At 44.4% G+C, this 24,115-nt stretch overlaps 1 protein-coding gene across 2 annotated transcripts in view; it reads right to left on the bottom strand.

Annotated features, from left to right (window-relative positions):
- Nucleotides 1-23,291, bottom strand: part of SND1 (staphylococcal nuclease and tudor domain containing 1) — a 2,092,018-nt gene extending 2,068,727 nt beyond the window's left edge. Inside the window, exon 1 of one of the 2 annotated variants that reach the window (XM_078677758.1) lies at nt 22,991-23,291. In XM_078677758.1, coding sequence (XP_078533884.1) covers nt 22,991-23,062 — 72 coding nt within the window. In that variant the 5' untranslated portion in view covers nt 23,063-23,291. Of the gene's footprint in view, nt 1-3,008; nt 3,119-22,990 lie in introns of those variants that run through there. The other variant, XM_078677762.1, reaches the window with a different exon arrangement.
- Between the last annotated feature and the right edge of the window lie 824 nt (nt 23,292-24,115).

Genomic DNA, 24,115 nt, shown 5'->3' with positions numbered 1-24,115 from the left:
AAAAAAAAAAATTACTTTGTATTTCTACAGCGCGCCATGTGCACTTTAACAATGGCGGCCGTGAGTGTCTAGCTCACTGTCCCTTTAAGATGCTTGCTATCCTCCCAGCCTGCTCCTTTAATTGGCCAGTGCCTGCGCCTTTAAAACTTAACATGCGTCTTTCTCCAAAGACCACCCACAGCACATACCGCATCTTTGTGGCTTCTGCAGGCAGGCATGCTTTTCTTTTTGACTGCTTTGGATGGCACGTAGGGGGCTCATTTAAGGTAACTTTGTAACTATGTTTGCATTGAAATGTGCAGTGAACCACTAAGACAGCAGGGCTCAACTTCCTGCAATTGTAGCCGCTTGTTTTTATTTACAGCGCCATGCGTGCTTTCACTTTAACAATAGTTGCTGCCCCACACAGCACTCACGTCCCGAGAGTGCGGTGTGGGGTGGCAGCTATACTTAAACTGAAAGTGCGCAGGGTGCGCTGCAAATACAATCAGCTGCCACTGCCTGCTTAACAGACTGGGAGAAAAAAAAATGTAACACTCACTACAGCAATGGCGGCTGCTTGTTTGTATTTTACAATGGCTGGCGCCCTACACAGCACTTGCTGGACGCCAGCTTAATTTTCCTTTATCTAAGGCATGGGTACTCACAAACTTTCTCTCGGGGCCAAATTTACAGTGTGGTTTGTGTCAGAGGGGCGCACTGGTGGGGGCGGGGTCAGGGGGGGAGGGGGCGGAACTAGAGCAACAAAAAAAAAACTGACCATGAGGTTGATCACAGGTCCCTGCAGCAGACGCCTTCGTCCACTGAGCAACCAGACCCGGCATACACACATCTCCCTCCCTCCCTCCCTCCCTCCCTCCCTCCCTCTCCCTCCTCGGTCTCCCTCCCTCTGTTTCCCTCTCCCTCCCTCCGTTTCCCTCTCCCTCCCTCCGTTTCCCTCTCCCGGTCTTCCTCTCTCTCTCTCCTTGCCCTCTCGCTCTCTCTCCTTGCCCTCTCGCTCTCTCTCCTTGCCCTCTCGCTCTCTCTCCTTGCCCTCTCGCTCTCTCTGAGGCCTCCCTCTCGCTCTCTCTGAGGCCTCCCTCGCTCTTAGGTCTCCCTCTGGGGCCTCCCTCGCTCTGAGGTCTCCCTCGCTCTAAGGTCTCGCTCTGAGGCCTCCCTCGCTCGGGACTAATACCAGGAATGACTGGAAAAAGAGCATATTTAGAGATAAACAACTGCAATCAAAGGCCTACGGTAATAGTGATCAGGTATTTTTTTTTTTTAAACGACAAACAATTTTAAACCTCCCTTCTCTCAGCTCCAAGAACACATTTATTTGTTCTAAGAAAGAAGTTTTCAGAGTTGAAATGACTAACTACTGCTATAATTACATCTTGTAAGAAGATACTTGTGTAGACATATTTTCCACAAAAAAGCAGAAAACAACTATTGGATGGAGCAGCATTTTTAACATCCCAGGAATTACCACTTTTTGCCAACCGCCTTCTGGCTTTCACAGTGTGGGCAAACATATAGCGTATGTTCTTTGAGTTCTGAGAGAGCCTTTCGAAAAATAGTAAAGAACAGCAATAGCTTTCTAGTGGCACTTCAACATTAATCTCAGAAGTTAGCGTTGACAACTGTGGAAGCAGAGTGGAAAGTACACAAACACCTTTCCTGGTAACAACTCTTAACAAAAGCTGCGATAGTGTTGCATTCGGGTACAACTACAATCGGACATGCTTTCATATGACAAGCTGAACGAATATTGCACTTGGTCCCTGGTCCCGCGCGATAGGCAGCGCAAATTACTCTAGGAATTTGAGGGGTCATAAAGAGGAGAAAGTAGAACACTAAGCTATTTTACGGGTCACAAGGACTGTTTAAGTATATTACTCCCTAGACTAAATGTGAAAACACTGTATCAGGATCTTAAACCAGCCAGGTATTGGAATTTCTCCGTCAAGTTTTACTGGCTGGATCAAGTGAGGTTCCTAAATAGGACAAAATTCGATTTTTCAGAACCAGACAGTCCTACAACAGCTACAAGCAGTATTTCCACCAGTTTTAACTCTAGTGCTAATTTATGTTCAAACTGAGTTTGAACATACCACTCACTAACAGCATCCACAACTTGGGGCAAGGGAGAAACTCAACTTGGGACATGGAAACATGAATACAGATCTTGGGGGGGAAATGGTTTGCTGATTGACAGACTTACAGTCCATTGTTGCATGGGCAGCATTTATAGCCGGGGGTAAAACACTGAAGACCAGGCAGAGGACAATCAGATTAAGTAATCCCCTTCAGAACAGAGGGGGATTCAAATTGTCTACCTTAAAATCTCCTCTTTGAGGTAGGGAAAAAAATAGAATAGTTTTGTGTTAGAGGTTTCCACCTTTGCGGGGATGGACAAGAAGATATGAAACCTTGACTGCCAAAAAAATAAAGTACTTTCAAGCTGTAGGAACGAAGGGCCCTCAGCAGGATCTTGTATGAATATCAAATTAACCTAAAAGGTGTCCGGATTACCAAAAGTACCTCAGAAAGCACTATATTTCGAAAATCTAAAAGCTTACATCATGGTGCCAGAAGAAGAAGTAATAGCATATACGTTGTAGATTGCTCTGTAAACTACATAGGAATGCTCACTGCAATTTGGAAATATTTACAGCAACTTGCAGTTGGACGAGTTAGCTAGAATTGCTGGCGGTGCATTAATAATCATGGGCAAGGAAAGGTGGGTTTGTGATATGTGTGTGTAACAACAACATTAGTCAAAACTATTTGATTAGTTACACGCATAGTAAGCAACGGTCTGGGCAGAATGCAAGTATAAAAGTAGAACCTAAAGTTAAATGCGCGATTTACAAATCATTAGCCTGCTACGGATAACTTAGCTGGCTACGAGAAACTAAACTGCTCAGATGTGAAGGGGTTATGCAGACAGTTAAAATAACTTGGTTTTCCAGGATAATTACTCGAGTCAATGGTTGCAAACGTATTTACCCTCTTCTTTCCCCTCTCACCATCTTAACGATGCCCCTGTCCAGAGGAGCAACAGGGACTGCAAGGGGTGGTGCTGCTGCTGAAGATGCCATAATTTTTTAGACGGGCGGCTGGGTTAGAGGGTGGCTACACGCTGGTTAGCGCCTCACGGCTTCTACACACTCAACACACAAGGGGGCGCGCGTACTCAACAGACCAGGAAGCAGCGGCAGCTGGACGCTAATCGCGTTGATTTCCATGCCTCGTTCACAAGTCTAGTTCTTCTTCTGCCACCGATGTGGACGAAGGACTGTGAAAACACGTTTCTCGTTTCGGGACGAAGGACTAATAGGACACGTTTCCTGATCACAATGAAGCGTGTAGACATAGAAAGCGGCGAAGGCACACTTTTCTACATGTTGCATATGTGCGATGCATACCCAGGAGAAGTGATTCCGGGCGGCAGTATTTTAATACAGAACTTGAGTTGCCCTATTATTCTAACCCAACGTCTTTTATACCCTTGTGATTTAGGCAGGTGCTCCCTATTTGGTTTTTTAAACAAAAACAATTATAAAATAGCACTTAATAAAATAACACCACAACTCACTAAAATTGACAATGTGCAACTACGATGAAGGACTCATGTGGAAAACATTTATATAAATGTACTTTTATTAGACCCAGTATTATGATTTAGTTTGGTCACAATGACGTCAATGACTTTGTGACCTCACTTCAGACGCGATACCTAGTACTCGTAACAATTACATTGTGCATTACGTTAATTCAAGTCAATATGCTAATTAAATTCCTCGCTAGATCGACCCATATGCTGTTCCTAAATGTTGGCATGTGTGCTGCAGTACGATTTATACTTCACTGTATATTGTTCCATTCAACTATGGCAGCATACACTTTCAGCAATTATTATGTTGACGATAAATGCCGAGGACGGTATTATTTGCTACCACCTCCCCAATTTGTAAAACACTTGAATGACAATTGGAAACATTAATGCATGGCAACACCGTCACGGTTAATTTACAGATAAAAGTCAGGATATTATTATTTTTCCACTTATCTTAAATAGAGTAGAGGCAGTGGTAAGGTGGTAAAAGCTAAAATTCCATACTGCTTTACTAAAAATCATAAGTAAGGGCTACGTCGATACTGCTGTGATGTCTGAATAAAGAATACCAAAACCTCTCAAATTAGGCATTATGTTGTGATGGAACTATACCTCTTACAACCTAAATACATATCTCTTAACAGTTGAAGCGCTAATGCAATGTTAAAATGTAAACATCCTTACAGGCTGGAAAATTTAATATTATGACTAAATCATTGATGGATACAGGAAACATTTGAAACCTCGCTACTTGTTCACCATACTGCCAGGAATGCCAAGAATTAGGCTGCGTTACCCATTCATCCCTCATCCACATCAGTCCTTTGGCTATAAACCCTCACCTCAAAGTAAGCACTGTAATGAAGAAGACTTCGATTAGGACTACTGAAAAATACAATAAGTAACCAGGAGATTTTTTCCTTCATGTATGCAATTTACATACAAAATTATAGATTGGTAACTGAGCTGCACAAATGTTCTTTAACTGAGGGGGTCTGCGTGAAGCTCCAAAAGTCTGTGCAACTCACAATCCCAAGATGATAAACATCCCTGTAACTCTGTCACCCATCTATAATTTTACAGTATGTTCGGCCCTCAAAATAATTTGCCCCTGCTTATAACTGGAAGGCTGAGAGAGAGCGGTGACCCGAAGCTGCGTGTGCCTTGTGATCCTCACGGTTGAGTAGAGCGCATTATAAGCCCCCTGATTGACTGACTGACTGAATGAATGAATGAGGGAGGGAGCCATACACAATATGGCTTCTCCTCCCCTCCCAAAGGTGAACAAAAATACCGTACATGTTTATCCTTAACCAACCTCAATCACCTTGCATTCCTTCTTTTACCCTCCTGCAGCTGTCTCTTCTGCTTTCATAAGAGTCCTGGCCTGGAAGGCTTTTATGATGAACAGTGTGAAATTAATTATGGCATCACCTGTTATGTCATAGCAGTGAATTAAAGGATTTGTAATCTGGTGTAAATGATAGAGGCTTCCCATGGTAGCCAAGCATACAGCATTTCACAATCTCCATATTTTTGGATATTTTTGGAAAATGCTGGCTGATTTAGACTTTAAATGTTTTGGATAAACGTACTATTTGTAATGGCAGGATATGCGTTAACTTTGTAGACTGCTGGTAATCTCAGCTCAAAGCCAACAGTGAATAGAATTAAGGAGACTACATCAAGTAGGGAGCTATTTAGTTTAATTATTGCTGGCAAACATTTAGTTTAATTTGTAAATTACTTTTGTATATCACTTACTCCCCCTGACAAAGCTATGAAGCACTTTGAGGAGAGTAGCAGAGTACTTGGGAGCCCAAAATTAGTGATCAGTTATTGTGGTTCGTTTTGCATGCTCATTCCATATATTAACTCCAGCTTCATTGTGGTACATTGACGTAAAAATGTGATCATTAGACTGGGCTATGTGAGAAGGAAAAACTTGCAAAAATTAATAGATATGGTTATGTAGCCCAAAAAAGCTTACGGTTGATGGGCATTATGTTCACAATATTTTATATACAAAAGAGGCATGTAGATGTAAAAGCGAGGTAAAGGCACATGTAAAAAAGTAAAGCATGGAAGTAAGTAGAAGTTTCATTGAAGGTCAATTTTCCATGAAGGATTTTAAGGGATATATAGCAGCTAGAGATTTTGTCAAGCAATCTGTGGAAGTACACATGTTGAAAGAAACAGCTTAAATTCTGCTCCTAAGGAATGTAGCTTTTATACTCTTTCTAGAGACACTTAAGAGGTGCCATCAATACTTCCCACACTGAAAAAGTAAAGCCCAGAGCCTGTTGGAACCCATTTACAAGTGACTGTCAAGCAGCAGACATTAAGCACATCCCAGTACCAGGAATTACAATGTGAGACCACCACCACTGCTCCACTGTCAGCAATGCAAGTAATTCTTTCGAAACCAGAAAGACCCCTATATTTACCTCCTACATCAATAATGAGCTGTATGTTTATACAGTCATTTGCACCATACATAAATGACACATATAATATAAAACAAAGGTGCTGTCCCCCACACCCTCCCTGAAAAGCACAAGTTCACACAGAATTGACACAAGGTCCTGCAGAATGGAAGTGTCTGAGGTAATCTTGCTCCTCCAGCATCCACCTTGCCTTGTAGTGGTCTAAACTCCCTTCAAAGTGCATACCACATTGTATGTTCCGCTTGAAAAGTTAGCACGTATATTTCAGGGAGGTTAACAAATCAGGTACATTTAATCAAGTGGATGGTCTAATGCAACAATAGCCATATAGCAAGATTTCCAACCTTCAAAAGCTAATTTGGAGCAAACATGAATTTTTTCAGGGCTTCGTCTTAAAATGCCATTAAACCACATTGAACGATGTGAAAAAACTGAAAAGAAAACGTATCAATGTTTAAGTTAAATTAGAATACAGGAGGTTTTTTGGGGTAAGGGTATGAGAGAACTGTGAACATTAAAGTCTGTAAAAAAATCATTAAAAAAATAGGGGTTTGTTTCACAAAATGAGTTTACCCTCAAAAGGAGGGATAATAGGGTAGGGGGAGAGCAATGTTCCACTGCTGATAGTGACCATATATCTTAATGAAACAAATATAAACTCAAACAAGATGAAATGCTGAAAATATAAATAATATGCTGGGTTGATTGATGTTCTATTTAGGTCCTATACCAGGTTTACCACGGTTACGTTAAAAGTTTCTCTAACTTCAAGGTCTTCTAAAGCATGCTTCTGAAGTTAGAATTTGGTATAAAAACATAAAAGGATAAATCAATCTAAAATTTATAGTCTGTTTATCTCTCTAGTATGAACGCCCTTTTAGTGAACGTCTGCAGCATCTAAGCAGCAAAATGTGTAATTCGGCAGTGGTCCCGGGCTGGTTTTCTTTCAGTGGATGTGAACACTACATTTTCTCTTTTGTGCAAAGACAAAAAAGCGGTTTTAGTAAACACCAACTTTCAATTCGGCAAGGCAATATATTTTCAACATGGCCAAAATGCTGAAACTGCTTTAGAATCAATTTACGAAACTGGAACAAATTCACAATTTATGGACAAATGGAAGCCGCATATCAAGAGATATGGCATCATGCTTGAACCAATAAATCTAAATAAAGAAATGTAGAAGTGTGAAAACTGCTTATAAACTCATTAGATAAGGAAACATTTTAAAATGTGAGTACATTGTTATAACCAGAAAAAAAAACATTAACTTTCTTTTATGAACACCTGCATGACAAACATTCTGTTAAATTGCTAAAAACGTAATTGAGAAACAATAGTGCTTTTCTTGTCCAAAGGCAAAATGCAGCTGTGCCAACATGGCTGCTACGAAAGCATGCGTCAAGGACGGTCTAAAGTTCAGGCTGCAGAACCAACTACCCATAGGTCCAGCAGGAAGCTGGAACGCTTTCAGTTCTGTGATTAGCGTCTTAAAGGGAGGGTGGAGTTCAAAACGACACCACTGCAGCAGCAGAGCTGTTTCAGGATGACTTAAAAACTAAAGTTCCGGGTAAGGTCGTTAAAGGACACTTAAGCAGCCATGGTTGGAGCTGTAGTAAACGTGGTTTGGTTTCAAGGAAGGTGGGATGGGAGAGCCATGCAGAGGAGGACGGAAGAGGAGGTGAACTATATTTGATCCTAGACCTAGTAGATGTGCCAAAGACTCCCTTTTACCACTTGCAAGTTATCAAAAACATTTACATAAAAACTATGAAAAAAGAAACTGCTCAGAGAAACCTAAGCCCAACAAGGGTATCCAAATGTGTACTGTTTTGATTAATACCAACTTTAGCGAAGAAATGCAAATTCTAAGACCAGTAATTACGAAAGCAATAATCGCTGTCTTTTCTGGAAAACTTCGCAACTAATGCTCAAATGGTGTTGCCTATGTTTGGTTATTCCTGCAACATTTTTGTACTACTCACAGAACTTACTCCTGCAAAGTATGCACCTGTGTTTGTGAGGATTTGGCTGTATTATAAGGTATGATTGTGCGACCGTACCGTGGAATACTGTCTTGGGTCCAGTCAGGATCATTTGTAAAACCTTAAGCTCTATACTGGGTAGCTATGGCTTTGGGCAGCAAGGCTTAAACAAAGGAACTAGTGTAAAGCATTTAAAAAGTACCAAACAATGAAATAAGAAATCCACGCAAGAAATCTAACACCAATTTATAAAAATAGAATATATTTTCATACATTTTTAGAATCTATGATTAGCAAAATCCACTTGAGGGTTCCAGCAATACAGATTTTGAAAGAAAAAAAACTTACAACAGTTTAACTACAAACAAGCATTGGAAACCGTAAAGTTTACAAACTTTTGAAAACTAAAACTTGTGTTAGACTACTACGGCCTGATTTGGATTACCAAATTGGGCAGGGAGATGGTCTAGTGGGGCCAATAAAGAGTATCTGGACAGTTACCTGGAGACCAAAATATTTTCCAGTCCAGTGCCCACCTTTTCCACATGCCTGCCGTAGACTTTAATGAAGTGGTCCTGATGCTGCTGATGTAGGAGACAGAAGATGCTCAAGAATGCTCTGGGTGCTGCATGGTCAACAGGTGTGCCTTTGCGGTTATTCCTTGGTCCACAGGTCAGGTGGGGAGCCTATGGCCACAGAGGTCAGGGTCCCTCTAAGCCCTCTGAGAAAGTAGAAGGCCAGCTGTACCCGAACTACTGGTCTCCCTCCACAGTGGTCCCAGCTATTTCCTTCTAGTGGTGGCTGGTGTCCCTCTTGGGTGACCAATCTGGACTCAGATGACACTTCTGGGTCTGGCAGACTCAGGTGCAACTTTTGGCCATCAAGGATCGGTCTCTTGGGGTGCCCAGCGGCAGTCAGCAGTTATTTTCTCCAGCAGCGGCTACTGACTTGCAGAGTTGGGCTACTTCAGCTGTGATGGCTCTGGTTCCTAAACCAGCCCACTTACCCTTGGAGTTACTTCTTTGGTCTGCAGCTTGGGAGTGACTTTTCTTCAAGCCACAGGCACAGTCCTCTCTTCGCTAGCCCAAGGTGCTGTCTACCAGGAGGTGCATCCTCTCTTTGCCTAGTCCATGGGTCAGTAGGGCAGTCCTTCTTTGCTACTTTATCCAGTTCTGGCATGATCTAAGGTTCAGGGTGCCAAAAGTTTCCATATGTATACCGAGAAAGTGTCCTGGGGGGATGTTGATGCGGTCACTAGCCAATGGGGTACCAGGATGCTTCCCGCTCTCTGACGACTTTCCGGGTATGTGTGGCATCTAGCAATCCCAGAGTGCACTTTTCTGCCCACTCTCAATATGTCTGAACCCTTCTTTGGATGATAGGAGCTTGGCAGCCCACCCTTGACGTGTGGCTACCAATGGGCTACATGCCAACGGGAAAACCTGTTTGTGCTCTGGTCTTACCTCTGTTTCCGCCGCCAGCCTGTCTACACAACCAAAGGGCCGCCACTCAAGAGTGTCATCATTTGCCCACCAAAAGCAGCTTCACCTTTGAAGAGCGCCTTTTAGGCTAACACCCGATTGACTTCCTACCAAGGGGAGTAAAGTATGGTTTAATGCCACGATTAGTTTGACACATTACAGTACCCATCTGCCCTTAAAAAGCTCAAAAAAATGATAAAATCCGCCGGTAGAGAGTACATTGTTAACTGTATTAAGACAGCAGAGAACTCTAGCAAGGCACTATTTAAGATAGTAGATGCGTTCCTTCAACCCCAAGCAGCAGAAATAGAAGTCCCAACCTCCCCCTCCCTTTGCGTCGACATCGCCGACTTCTTTGATAACAAAATCCGCACGATTTATAATACCTTTGGGGGCATCGTGGCTACGATTAAGTCTGACAGGACTGACAGCCCTTGCCCCCTTAAATTATGGAGTATAGTGGCCCATTCAATAGCTAAAAATCTTGTACACCTCTGGAACTCTTCCTTAGCAACAGGCATCTTCCCGGAGATGTGGAAACCCGCCACAGTATTACCCCTTAAGAAAAAGAACAATGGGGCACCTGAAGACCTCAGTAACTATCGTCCCATCTCACTTCTGCCAGCTCCTGATAAAATGCTTGAAAAGTCATCCTGGACAAACATTTTGGGGCACCCTACATGGACCGGTTTTCATTGAGGCTCAATTCCCTTCTTTGCAGTTTCTGATACACTTTTCCAGAGGCAAAAGCCTGGGAAGCAGACGCTTTGATGATAAAGTGGCCATAACATCTGCTCTACACTTTCCCTCCCTTTCCATTGGTTCAGAAAGTTCTCTCGAAGTTTCAACTAGAGAAAGAAGAGTTGATACTGGTTATGGATATGAATCCCCACCTGCCAAAAACTCCTAAGAACCTAAACAGTAGGTACAAAGGCACCCTCAGCAGGAGGTTGTGTGAATATCAAATTTAATTAAAAAAAGAGCCCTAATCATCAAAAGTACCTTGAAAGCAGTACATTTAGAAATTCTACAACCTTATATCATGGTGATAGAACCAGAGGTTGTAATGGCTCAGTTTTAGAATGCACTACATTCGCAATTGGAATGCTCACTTCAATTAAGAAATGCTCACAGAAACTTGCAGTTGGACATTACCAATTCCTAACCTTCTATTTAGGTTGGAATGCTAGTGCTCAATATGCAAGCATCTTAGTTCGAACTCTCGGCACACCAACATACATTAAGCATCAATCATCAAACATCCTCGCACTGCCTATTATGGAAAATCACAAACACCTGTCTACGATCTGTGATGGAATGCCCCAAGCCAAGGATGATCTGAACCAGACAGGCACTGCAAGGCCATGGTAACAGCAGAAAGCACGCCATAAAAATACATGGGACATCACAGTAAAATGAGGGATTCACAGCTACCACTTCAAACTCCGTCAAGGAAGTGTGCGCTGTAATGGGACACTATTGCCCTCCTGTTGTACGCTACAACCTGACAAGATGGCTTACTGAGTTGAACATGTTGGCAACACCTAATAGGACCTGCATCTCACCTGCTGAATGCTTGCAAGGTCAATGCAGTCTTCTGAGGAAGATACGTTGAGCCCTAATCAATTGGGTTGTGGTAACAGCCATTATTTACAGCACTTAGAGACTTGTGAAAAAACTAATATATTCTGGCACTGATGTGCTGTCAAACTGGTAGGATCATGTTAAACCGTCAAGGATCCTACACATTTATAGCTTAAGAGGCCCCTGAACCAGCCATTAAATCTCTCGGTGATCTCACCCATTTCTTGTGGGACTTTATGAGCCTCCAAGGATTGAATGGGCAGGGTGAACAGAATCTAAGTCAATGCCATCAGTTCCATGTGCAGCCTGCAGCACCTACCTAGGAGTTTGGGGAATGCTAAAAAACACATGCATTACAAAAGCATGGTGTCAGCTGACAGATCCTTTACCATGAGGATCATTTTTTAGATGAAAAACACCTTTTGCATCACGCAATGGAAGCAGCAGTTGCACTTCATAAATGTATTTTCAGTCGTTCACATCATGGACAGCAGGGGATTGGGCCAACAGATGTGTCCTTTAAGCACGGATATATCCATGGTAGTCCTAGGTTCACAGAAATGTCCACTCACATAGGGGTGAGCTCCTGAAACCTTTACCAATTACTAGTCAGTGGGTACGCACCTCCACTCCCTATCTCTTTGTACAAGGTCCAGTCAGGCCCAACTACAGAGCACATGCCACACTGCTGCGTACAGCAATCAATGATATGAAAAAGATTTTTAGAGTGGATCAACAGACTCAATTCCACAAATCCCTTACAAGTGGCCCAAGAAATGGACTTACCAATACAAGGGGCATGGGTAACTCTGGGCCATTCCAAGATGGAACTTGGGGATCCACTAAGAAATTGGCAATAACCGGGATAACGGGGAATACCTCAATTCTCCCTTAATTCCTCATTTACTGCTAATATTTCTCCCTTAGCATCTACCTTCTTGCAGTAGGTAGATAGTCCAGGAGAAAATTACCAAGTCTGCGGCAAATCCACAGGCCTGATAATTTTGATGGGGCCAGTGACATGAGTTACTGGCCACGTGAGAATTAGGAGTCTATTTACAATAAGAGCTTAAGTGTCCGATTCTACTAATTGCTGTATTTTGCAAGAATGTCAGTTCCTTAGTTATTGGAGTCTATTAATGACACATGAATATATATTCCTGATTGCTGAGACCAATAAAATGAGATCCTCAAAGCATATTGTTTAACTCCCGCCCAAATATCAGAGCAAGGTGGGCATACTAGGACCTAATGCGGCTCTTGGACTACCTAATGATTACATGCATGAAAGCAGCAAACCAAGATGACATATAAACTACTGACGGAAATGGAGTTAAGGGAACTTGAGTGGTGATGAGAAGTTTACCTGGTCCAACTTTGCAGTCTCTTTCCTTACTATACCTTCACTATAATAGAAGAACAAAACCTCATTTTAGAGCACGCAACTGAGCGACAGAAGCCACATTACGCTACTGTATAAGGGATCAAACCAAACATGTATGTGTAGTTAAGTAGTTAAATTCTTAGGGTGTTGAAATGCAGTTTGAAAGCAAATAAGGAAAATCAAAAGGTAAAATATAAATGATCTTTTTAACTAAAACATACTGTATCAACTTCATGGATGCTATTTAGGTCTCGGCCTGCGTAGGCTGCGCTTGCGCAGTCTCGCTGGCGAGATCTTATGTTTTTCAGTGGGGGCTTGAACTCACCCCTCTTCTCCATTGGCTGGCTTCCTAAACGGAGGCCAGCCATTGGAGGAGAGGGGCGTCTGTCCATTCAAGCCCCGTATTTTGAGGATTGAGGGGCGTGTTTTTTTAAGTTCTTTCTCTCCTCTTCCCATTGGCTGGAATTTTACATTCCAGCCAATGGGAAGAGGAGAGAATGAAACACACGCCACTAGTCTAAAAATGTAGGGGCTTTTCAGAGAGCCATTTCTGCTGGACCGCCGCCGGAATAAGAAGAGAAGCTGCCGAGTCCTCCACCCCAGCCGGTGAGCGCTTGCTTTTCTGGCCTCGGTTCCCTGATTGTGCCCGTTTTCTTGCCTCTTCTTGCCTCTGTTCCCTCGTTGTGCTTGATTTTCTGCCCCCCCGTTCCCTCGTTGTGCTTGCCTTTCTCCCTCCCATGTTCACTCGTTGTGCCTGCTTTTCTGCTCCCCCCATTCCCTCGTTGTGCTTGCTTTTCTCCCCCAGTTCCCTCGTGCCTGTTTTCTTGCCTCTGTTCCCTTGTTGTGCTTGCTTTTCTGCCCCCCGTTTCCTCGTTGTGCTTGCTTTTCTGCCCCCCCTGTTCCCTCGTTGTGCTTGCTTTTCTGCCCCTGTTCCCTTGTTGTGCCCGTTTTCTTGCCTCTTCTTGCCTCTGTTCCCTCGTTGTGCTTGCTTTTCTGCCCCCCTCCTGTTCCCTCGTTGTGATTGCTTTTCTGCGCCCCGTTCCCTTGTTGTGCTTGCTTTTCTGCCCCTCGTTGTGCTTGCTTTTCTGCCCCCGTTCCCTTGTTGTGCCCGTTTTCTTGCCTCTTCTTGCTTCTGTTCCCTCGTTGTGCTTGCTTTTCTGCCTCCCCTCCTGTTCCCTCGTTGCGATTGCTTTTCTGCCCCCCTCCTGTTCCCTCGTTGTGATTGCTTTTCTGCCCCCCGTTCCCTCGTTGTGCTTGCTCTTCTGTCCCCGTTCCCTTGTTGTGCTTGCTTTTCGGCCCCCGTTCCCTCGTTGTGCTTGCTTTTCTGCCCCCCCCGTTCCCTCGTTGTGCTTGCTTTTCTGCCCCCCCTGTTCCCTCGTTGTGCTTGCTTTTATGCCCCCCCTGTTCCCTCGTTGTGCTTGCTTTTATGCCCCCCGTTCCCTCGTGCTTGCTTTTCTGCCCCCGTTCCCTCGTTGTGCTTGCTTTTCTGCCCCCCGTTCCCTTGCTGTGCTTTTCTGCCCCTCCCTTGTTCCCTCGTTGTGCTTGCTTTTCTGCCCCCCCGTTCCATCATTGTGCTTGCTTTTCTGCCCCCCCCGTTCCATCGTTGTGATCGTTTTTTCTGGCCTCTGTTCCCTGTGTGTGGCTCTGTGTGTGTGTGTGGGGGCGCTGTGTGTGTGTGTGGGGGGGGGGGCGCTGTGTGTGTGTGGGGGGTTGTGTGTGTGTATGTGTGGCTGTGTGTGTGTGGGGGGCTGTGTGCCTCTGTGTGTGTGGCTCGTTGTGCTTGCTTTTCTGCCCCCCCTTGTTCCCTTGTTGTGCTTGCTTTTCTGCCCCCCCTTGTTCCCTTGTTGTGCTTGCTTTTCTGCCCCCCCCCCTTCCCTCGTTGTGATAGTTTTTTCTGGCCTCTGTTCCCTGTGTGGGGCTCGGTGTGTGTGTGGGGGGGCTCTATGTGTGTGTGTGGGGGGGGCTCTATGTGTGTGTGTGGGGGGGCTCTATGTGTGTGTGTGGGGGGGCTCTATGTGTGTGTGTGGGGGGGCTCTATGTGTGTGTGTGGGGGGGCTCTATGTGTGTGTGTGGGGGGGCTCTATGTGCGTGTGTGGGGGGGGCTCTATGTGCGCGTGTGGGGGGGCTCTATGTGCGTGTGGGGGGGCTCTATGTGCGTGTGGGGGGGCTCTCTGCGTGTGGGGGGGCTCTCTGCGTGTGGGGGGGCTCTCTGCGTGTGGGGGGGCTCTCTGCGTGTGGGGGGGCTCTCTGCGTGTGGGGGGGCTCTCTGCGTGTGGGGGGGCTCTCTGCGTGTGGGGGGGCTCTCTGCGTGTGGGGGGGCTCTCTGCGTGTGGGGGGGCTCTCTGCGTGTGGGGGGGCTCTCTGCGTGTGGGGGGGCTCTCTGCGTGTGGGGGGGCTCTCTGCGTGTGGGGGGGCTTCCCTCGTTGTGATAGTTTTTTCTGGCCTCTGTTCCCTGTGTGTGGCTGTGTGTGTGTGGGGCTCGGTGTGTGTGTGGGGGGGGCTGTGTGTGTGTGTGTGGTGGGGGCTCTGTGTGTGTGGGGGGGGCTCTCTGTGTGTGGGGGGTCTGCGTGTGTGGGGGGGCTCTGCGTGTGTGCGTGGCTCTGCGTGTGTGCGTGGCTCTGCGTGTGTGCGTGGCTCTGCGTGTGTGCGTGGCTCTGCGTGTGTGTCTCTGCGTGTGTGTGGCTCTGCGTGTGCGTGTGTGTGGCTCTGCGTGTGTGTGGCTCTGCGTGTGTGTGGCTCTGCGTGTGTGTGGCTCTGCGTGTGTGTGGCTCTGCGTGTGTGTGGCTCTGCGTGTGTGTGGCTCTGCGTGTGTGTGGCTCTGCGTGTGTGTGGCTCTGCGTGTGTGTGGCTCTGCGTGTGTGTGGCTCTGCGTGTGTGTGGCTCTGCGTGTGTGTGGCTCTGCGTGTGTGTGGCTCTGCGTGTGTGTGGCTCTGCGTGTGTGTGGCTCTGCGTGTGTGTGGCTCTGCGCGTGCCTGTGTGTGGCTCTGCGTGTGCCTGTGTGTGGCTCTGCGCGTGCCTGTGTGTGGCTCTGCGTGTGCGTGGCTCTGCGTGTGCGTGTGTGTGGCTCTGCGTGTGCGTGGCTCTGCGTGCGTGTGTGTGTGTGGCTCTGCGTGCGTGTGTGTGGCTCTGCGTGCGTGTGTGTGGCTCTGCGTGCGTGTGTGTGGCTCTGCGTGCGTGTGTGTGGCTCTGCGTGTGCGTGCGTGTGGCTCTGCGTGTGTGGCTCTGCGTGTGTGGCTCTGCGTGTGTGGCTCTGCGTGTGTGGCTCTGCGTGTGTGGCTCTGCGTGTGTGGCTCTGCGTGTGTGGCTCTGCGTGTGTGGCTCTGCGTGTGTGGCTGCAAATGCAATAGGTCTCGCATTTGCCAGAGATTAAGCTATTGACATTTTAAATGACAATGCCATTTATTTATCCGTTTTCAAAACCAACACAAATAAAAATGTTGTCATTTACAATGCCAATAGCTCTAACTTTGGCAAAGGCGAGACCGTTGCATTGTAAATGCTTTTTTGGAATGCTGTTGCTTTTGCAAATAATTGCCAATGCCATTTATTGTAAAGGGATTGTGGACATTAATTTTTAAATTAGAAGACTAAGTAACGAGGATTTTAGATCCAGCAGGAAATCTATAGGTTTTTGCAAATTACAGTCCTCAGTAGAGGTTTTAAATAACTGTACACACAGAGAACCTTACATCTAATAGACCAAAGAACATTGCACCAACAGTAAAGCGGATTCTTGTGGAAACAATACAACTAAACGGACTAAAACATCCAAAGTCTGCAGCAACATCCCTGAAAACCACCAAACAAAGAGGTAATGTACAAACAGAGGGAGTTTGAAGTACGGCTGTGTAGCGATGATCCGTTAGATGGCCCTTGAAAATCTGCTCCAGGATCAACCAAAGCTAGGTGGGCCCCCTTCCAGGAAAACTGAAGACCAAAGAGCTGTAGAACTCACCAGTTTCAACAACCTACCAGGAGGGTACAATGGGTTTTTTCCCTAAACTGAAAAGAAAAAGGAGTACAAGATGGGATTCAAACATGCACAGGTAGTGCACGTCTTTCTGTATCCTGGATCTGCAATAATAAAAGTAGAAAAATATATGTAGGAACAGTACAAGAACAATGCTGTATTAAACTTTAGGGCGAAAGACAGACCATGCTTCAAAATCGCCTCATTACACCGAAACAATTAAGAGCCCAGCTAGCCAATCTGTCCAGCAACTACCTTTGAATCAAAAGAATTTAAGGAAATAATGCTCATCAGATTCCTACAAATGATCAATTAGATGTGAATTATCAATGGTCGGTCCCAATTTTGGAGAATGATGGTAGCCCTGCATAGTGTCACTCTGTCTTTCTTGCTCTATTTGTTCCCCAACACCCATCCCCCCCTCCCCTGCCACGACCGGGGTTTGAGCTCTGATTGGCACACATTACTACAGTGACTAGATTCCTGCAGAATGGTGGAGCAACACTTCCCTAGCTATGCAAGTCTAGAGGGCCCACAAAGGCTGTGCGCTATCCTCCTACACGTAAGCTGAAGAAGGTTTTTCTTGATTTCATGTTTCTAAGTTATTGTTCTATCTCGATGTGCAGGGCTATGTTGGCATCGAACATCTACGTTGTACAATACTGTGTGGCAAGGGCGAGATTCGGAACTAGTGGAGAATGCACCAAGCCCTTCCATGTGAAGCGTGGAGTGAGGCAAGGGTGCGTTCTCGCGACTGCTTTTTAATTTATACACTAATGACCTAGAGGATGTTTTGGTGTCCAAAGTAACTGACTCACCCAGAATTAATTCCAAACAAGTGGTGTCCCTATTATATGCGGACGATGCCGTCATTATGGCTAGGACAGAGAGAGGTCTGCAGTCAGCCTTAAATGCTTATATTAATTTTATGGACTCTAGGGGCCTGACTTTAAATGTGAAAAAAAACTTTTGCGATGACGTGCGCCAAGGGCAAGTCCAAAACCTGCAAACTGTTTGCACGCAGGGATACAGTGCAGACTACCAAATCTTTTTCATATCTAGGAGTAGTCCTTGAGGGTGGGGGACATTGGGGTTCCGCCATAAGGAGTAGGACCCTGTCTTTTAAAAAAGCGCCTGCAGCACTCATGGCTTTTTCGCGAAAGATGGGTAAAAGACCCCCCGAAATCCTACTCAAAATTTATATGGCCAAATGTGTCAGCACAGCCATTTATGGGGCTGGTGTTTGAGGCATTCAAGACACTAGGGAATTACAAATAGTAGAAAATGCTTTTTTAAGGTTTATTTTAGCGGTTCCTTTCAGTTTATCTGTGTTTAACTGTCATGCTGAGTTGGGGGTCCGTCATATTAGTGATCTGATCGCGATGCAACCACTGTTACTCTGGCACAGGGTTTGGACCGCAGTTGATTTGGAACTTAACAGAGAGATCATTCGTGATGTTATGGCCCTTGATAAATCTAACAAAATAGCGTGGTTATCTTACATCCATAAGTTCTGTCAAGACATGGGGAAACCCGAGTTCTTCACCGAACCTGAGGGGCTATGCAGGATCTCGAGGAAAGACCTAAAGAATAACTGCTGGTACCATTTGGAATCCCTGCGGCTAGGGACAGTTGAACAAGGAATCGGTTGTGCGGCACCAATTGTTGCTTATTTTGGGCAAAATGCAACCCTATTTGAATTGGTGCACCAAGGGGTTTGACAGGTTTTTACTTACTAGGTTCAGATTTAACATCTTTTTTCGCCTAGTTTCATTTCCACAAATTAACGACTGGTCAAAAATGCTCATTAAATGCCCATGCGATGGGAGGGCTGAACAATCAACCCTCCATGTGATTTGTTTCTGTCGATTTTACCTTAAAGAGAGCCCAGTGGATTAAACCACTTTTGAAAAATCATGGAACTTGGCATCAGTGCCGCCCAGCTTTACTGTATCTCCAGTTGTTACATGATGAACTGTGTGTGGCCACCATGGTCGGTTTTTTAAAGAGTGTTTTTAGAAAAAGGAAAAGCTTAATGTGTTCATAAAACTATTGTTCTTCCTGTCAGTTTTTCTTAAATGTAATGCCATATCTGTGTACATTACGTATCGATTTTCTGATGTTGTTGCTTTTATGATTTTTAAATTTTACAAAAATCGAATAAAGCTTTTCTACTACTACTACAATACTGTGTGTATACTCCTTTATCGTGATACTCGACATGTTTAATGTCTGAAGAAAATACCAAAGACCCAATAAAGATGGTTTAAAAGAAAACGGCAGGTCACATGGTGAACATAATATGCTTTGTAGGGCAATGCATAGTACAGCAGTACCATTCACACAAAATTGCATCTGCTGAGCAATAAAGAAAGTAGAACGAAACTGAACCTCTCCTTGAAAAAGAACAGACCATGACAACCTGATAGTCCATAAGGACCCACGTTGCATAGTCAGAGTTGAACGGAACAACGGCCAGATACACTCAAGATCACAAATAGCTCTCTGTAACTTAAATAGAGAGAATCTTCCACTAAATAATAACTAGGACTAGGCTTGGACGGTGAACTCCGTTGAAAATTTGCAGAGTTTTCTGCACTCTGTGGAGCTTGCAGAAGTGCAGAAAACTCGGTTTGCGTAGTGCAGCAGAGTTTTTTCCCTGCTCGCACTTGTCAACCATAAGTTGGCGAGCACGAGCTGCCGCTCAGGTAGAATTTTTTTTATTGTTGTGTTTCGATTTAGATACCCGTACATAGGTTTCCCAAATCATACCCTAATATAGGAACAACTCACATTGCCCTTATTTAGGCATAATATCCCAGTCCTTATTTAGGCATCAGCCATGCTATCCAAATACAGGCATGGTCACCTACATCCGTCCATCCCACATCACAACAAGTTCTTAGAAACCAGACCCTTAAGCCATTGGGACTTTCCCTGCTTGGATTATTGGTTTCTCCAAGAACTCATTTATTATGCACGAACAACTATTCCTTAGGGGTTCATTCATGAATTCTTCCTCTGCCCGACTTTACGTCAATGCTAGCATTCCTAAGTACCTTCCAGGTATAAATATACCTTCACTTACCATGGCACACCACGGCTCGGCTACACAGCTCGATACGGCTCGCCATGGCAAGTTCGGAAGGAATTTGAGTCCCCGCCTGACGCACTGAACCGACGCGGTCATCCTCCTCGCAGAGAATCCAGTGTCCTGACTCCCTTCACGGGGTGTTAGGGATTGTGATCCGGAAAGAGCTTCCAACCTCTCTCATTCTAAGGTATGGAGCAGACTAGAACCTAGAGGTACTCTTGGCATACCAAACTATAGCTTACCATACTATAGCTTACAGCCCCTACTACTTACCTTGTACTACACTTAGGTTAGGTACACTGGAGTAGAACTATTTAGAAGCACCAGGCGAGTATTCACATTTTAGCCTGTGTTATTTATGTATGTTTATATGAATATAGGTCATAGCTAAAAGACCATGCTATTGCAGTATTATTTCTTCTTACTACTTACGCTGTACATATTATATTTTGCATACTGTCTTGTGATTGTAACAGCTCATATCTCTTGCACAAGAAATAAGACTGTTCAACAAATCCTTTTATTGAAACGCCAGTCTATTTCTGTGTAACTCTGAAGAAACTAAGCATGCACGATTGAGTGAAACTTATCTATTGTTTCCACGATTCTGAGAACTGTTCCGATTCTAGGGGAAACATAGGTGTCATGTTTATGCGGTTTTCAGAAACTACTCCCTTCTTGTTTATTCAAGACGTTTCTAGTGACCTCTGAGTTAGCTGGCACATAAAATAATTAAGTTTAATGTACTCGATAGAGACATACTGACCTCAGTCCTATGCCAAAACTATAGTGTATATTATTCCAATGCGCAGAGCCTATAAGGGAAATAGAAACTACAATACACTAGCACTTGTCAACCATAAGCTGGCGAGCACGAGCGGTCACTCGGGTAGAATTTTTACCAGAGCAGCGGGAAGATCAGCACAAACGGAAATCCGCTGAGTTTTTTTCCACTTTGCGGAGTTCCACGTAGCAGAACTCCGCCCAGGCCTAGGACCTTAAACTCCCAAGTGTTACACCAAAACCATTCTGTAGTCACTAACCCCAGGAGAATAAGGGTACACCAACGACCAAACTGTCAAGTTAGTAGGTTCTGACCATCAGGCCAATTCATATTTTAGTCCAACACCTGATTCAACAAACTGGGTAGGTATGAACCAATGTTTGTGTGTAGAGGTGTGCCCCAACTACAATGAGAGTACACCCTATGCTCTCCAACTACACTCTCAGCCAGCAGCATGTGGCATCCCAAATGTTGATAACTTGTCAGAGAAACGTAAAACACTAACAGATCCAGGACCACACCTACTACATCAGCCCAAAAGAAGATACCTAAAACCTGCAAGCTGTGGGCTGGATTAAGATGAGACTTACTTAGATAGATGAAGAACCCCTAAAATGTTAGCAATTAAAAAATCAAATTGGTCTCCCAGAAACCTAAGAGGACTTGTAAATAAGACGGACATCAGTGTCTCCACGGAGTGCAGCCAGGCTGCAAGCTTAAATTAAATCATCTTCCGCATATGTTGATACAAAACAGGCTTCCAAAGTATGAAAACAGTGCAATACCACCCCTCATTGGCAGTAGTCAGTAATGCCTATTTATCCTGTTGCCCTATAGCAGAGCTGCATAAATTAGTTTCCGAAGTTTGGAAACTGTCCTAGCTCCTGGTTTCTTACATTCTGAATGCTTGGTAAGCAGGAGTTGTTGAAAAAGGAGGATGGTGTCTACTGTGTAAAACATTCAACTGTGACACACATTTTAGTAGTGGTTTCAGACCAAACTTAGCGTGCTCAGTAAATCTGCCTATATGTGCTCCAAAAAGGTTTAGTACCCAAGAAAGAGTCTGATAAGCCACTGATTCTAAAGACACCACAGGATGGCAAGGAACCGTAATGATGCTGAACTAGACCGTTAACGCAAGTACCGATATGACAAATCCCTTCTTGTATTACAAACGACCCATCAACTTCTCTAGCATCCAGCTCCACTTTTAACACTCATTCGCATCAAACTCTACTAGTACCACTTCTAAATTGTTCAACCGTAGTAAGAAGCAGCATCCTCCTTCAGAGGCATGGTAGAAGGATCATTGAATTACCAGAGTTTAAATATTCCGCCCTTACACTACCACCTTAAGCCTGCCCCTGTCTGGTGAAGTGAAACAGTCTCAAGAAACGCTCCCTGCCACTACAAGGAACTCAATGGTACCAGAGGTCACCATTTAAAACCAGGCAATATGCACAAGCAAGGCTGCCCAGCCAGTGCACACTGACCCATACAATGGGCATAAAGCAACTACCCTCAGCTCCTTGGTATCGGAGGGTGAACCCCGATTTCCACTGCCCACTACCCACAAAGTGCATATATGGACCAATCTGCCAATGTGGATCATCATTGGAACATCCCAAACACAAAGGTGGCATCCGCAGCACTAGCCGAACTTATGTCTTTCCATAAATGAGAAAATGACGTACAAAAGTACTAAATACAATATTTAAAATCGACAACACAGATCCCCATAAACAAATCTCATTGTTCCACACGAAATGACAGCACTCAGACTGTGATCGAAAGACGCTTTAAAAAGCGTACCAACTAAACAAAAAAGTAGAACAAATCCTGGAGGGAAATGGATAAAGTGTTGCAACGATTTGCCTGAGTTCCTTAAGTCCTGGTGGGCTCGACTACCTTCAATGACTGAATGATTAGAAGTATTCAATTCCAGATCTGAAGAAGGAGTAAGGTAAAATATAAAATTCAAAGGGGGAAAAAAAAAAAAAAAAGGAGTGTTTGACTCGTGTCAGGGCTTATACACACGTTGTGAAAAAGTTGATGAGGAAGAGTGAGCGATCTCTTGCAAACGTTTGTGCCGCAGTGCAAGCAATCAATGAAGTCGAATAGGCTGGGGAAATGTTTCATTAAGTTTTAGAGGGGCTTGGTGCACGCCTCGTTCTTTTAAACACCGTTTTAAAGGTATTTTAAAAGTTAAAGATATGCTAGCAACGTTGTTGATTTATGCATATATGACAGTGATCTATATATAACTACAATTGCAAAATGCTGGATTGTGCTTTTTTTAAGCTAGAGAATGTTGGCGATTTATAATTCACTGGCAAGGAAAAGATGGGCTTGTGATGTGGGTGTGTGTGACAATAATAGTAGTCAACACTATAGTTGATTAGTTACAAGCATAATAAGAAGCATGGGTCTGGGCAGACTGCGATTATAAGAGCTCTACATCAAGTTAAAGGCGGCACACACAATCATTAGTCTGCTACGATAACTCTAAACTGGCAACGATAAAATATAAACTAACTTCCCAGATGTGAAAGAGTTATGCAGATAGTTGAAATAACTTGTGGTTTGCAGGATAACTGGCGGTCAATGGTAGCAAAAGCTTTTGCCAGGAACAGATTATTACCCTCTCCATTCCCCTCTCTCACCATCTTAACGATGCCCCTCTGCAGAGGTGCAACAGGGACTGCAGGGGGTGGTGCTGCTGCTGAAGATGCCATAATTTTCCAGACGAGTGGCGGGTTGAAGGGTTAGGCGCGCTGGCAGCTGTCAGGGACCGGTGCGAGAGCTGCGCGCACTTATACTCAGGCACAGAAAGACGGGCCGGCGCCACACACACGCTATTTATCGCCTCACGCGCTTCTACACACACAAGGGGGCGCGCGTACTCAGCAGAACCGGAAGCAGCGGCTGCTAGACGCTAATCACGTTGCTTCCCAAGCCTCGAACACGTCTTGCTCTTATTCTGCTGTAGATATAGACGAAGGACTAATACGACACGTTTCCTCATCGAGCACAATTGGCAGGTGTGACAATGTTACACTGACCGTATTTCTTAATGAAACAAATAGAACAAACGCAAACAAGGGAATGGGATGCTGAACGTTTAAATAATATGGCGGGTTGATATATGTTGTAATTAGGTCATATAACAGGTTTACTATGGTTACGTTAAATGTATTTTCTTAAACTTCGGCTGCCTTTTGAAGCATGCTTCTGTATTTAGCATCACAAATGAAAGGATGGTCAATATAAAATATATAGGATTAGTTTCTCTATCTAGAATGAACGCTCTTTTAGTTAACAACTGTGCGCCATGTAAACAGTAAATAAATATAGTGTTGCCCAGGCTTGTTTTCTTTCAGTGGATGTGACCACTAACATTTCTCTTTTGCACACATGCAAAAATGCAATTTCTGGAAATGCCAACTCTAAATTCGACATGGAAATATATTTTCAACATGGCCGAAGTGCTGAAACTATTGTGAAATCAATTTACAAAGGCGGGGCAAATTCACAATGCACAGAAAAACGGAAGCCACATTGCATGATAGGGTGGCACGCTTGAACCGAAAACATTGAAATAAATAAATATATGAGTGTCATAATATTGATTATTAACTCACTAGATAAGGAAACATTGTAAAACGAGAGTATGGTTGGGTTGTTCTATACCGAAAAAAACAACTTTCTTTTAGGAACACTTACACGAAGATACACGTATTCAGTTGAATTTCTAAAATCTTTAATTGTGAAATCCTAGTGCTTTTCTG

Source organism: Lissotriton helveticus, chromosome 1_1 (genome assembly GCF_964261635.1).
Source record: "Lissotriton helveticus chromosome 1_1, aLisHel1.1, whole genome shotgun sequence".
NCBI lineage: Eukaryota > Metazoa > Chordata > Amphibia > Caudata > Salamandridae > Lissotriton > Lissotriton helveticus.
Note: the sequence above shows the minus strand (reverse complement) of the source record. Positions and strands in the feature narration are given on the sequence as shown.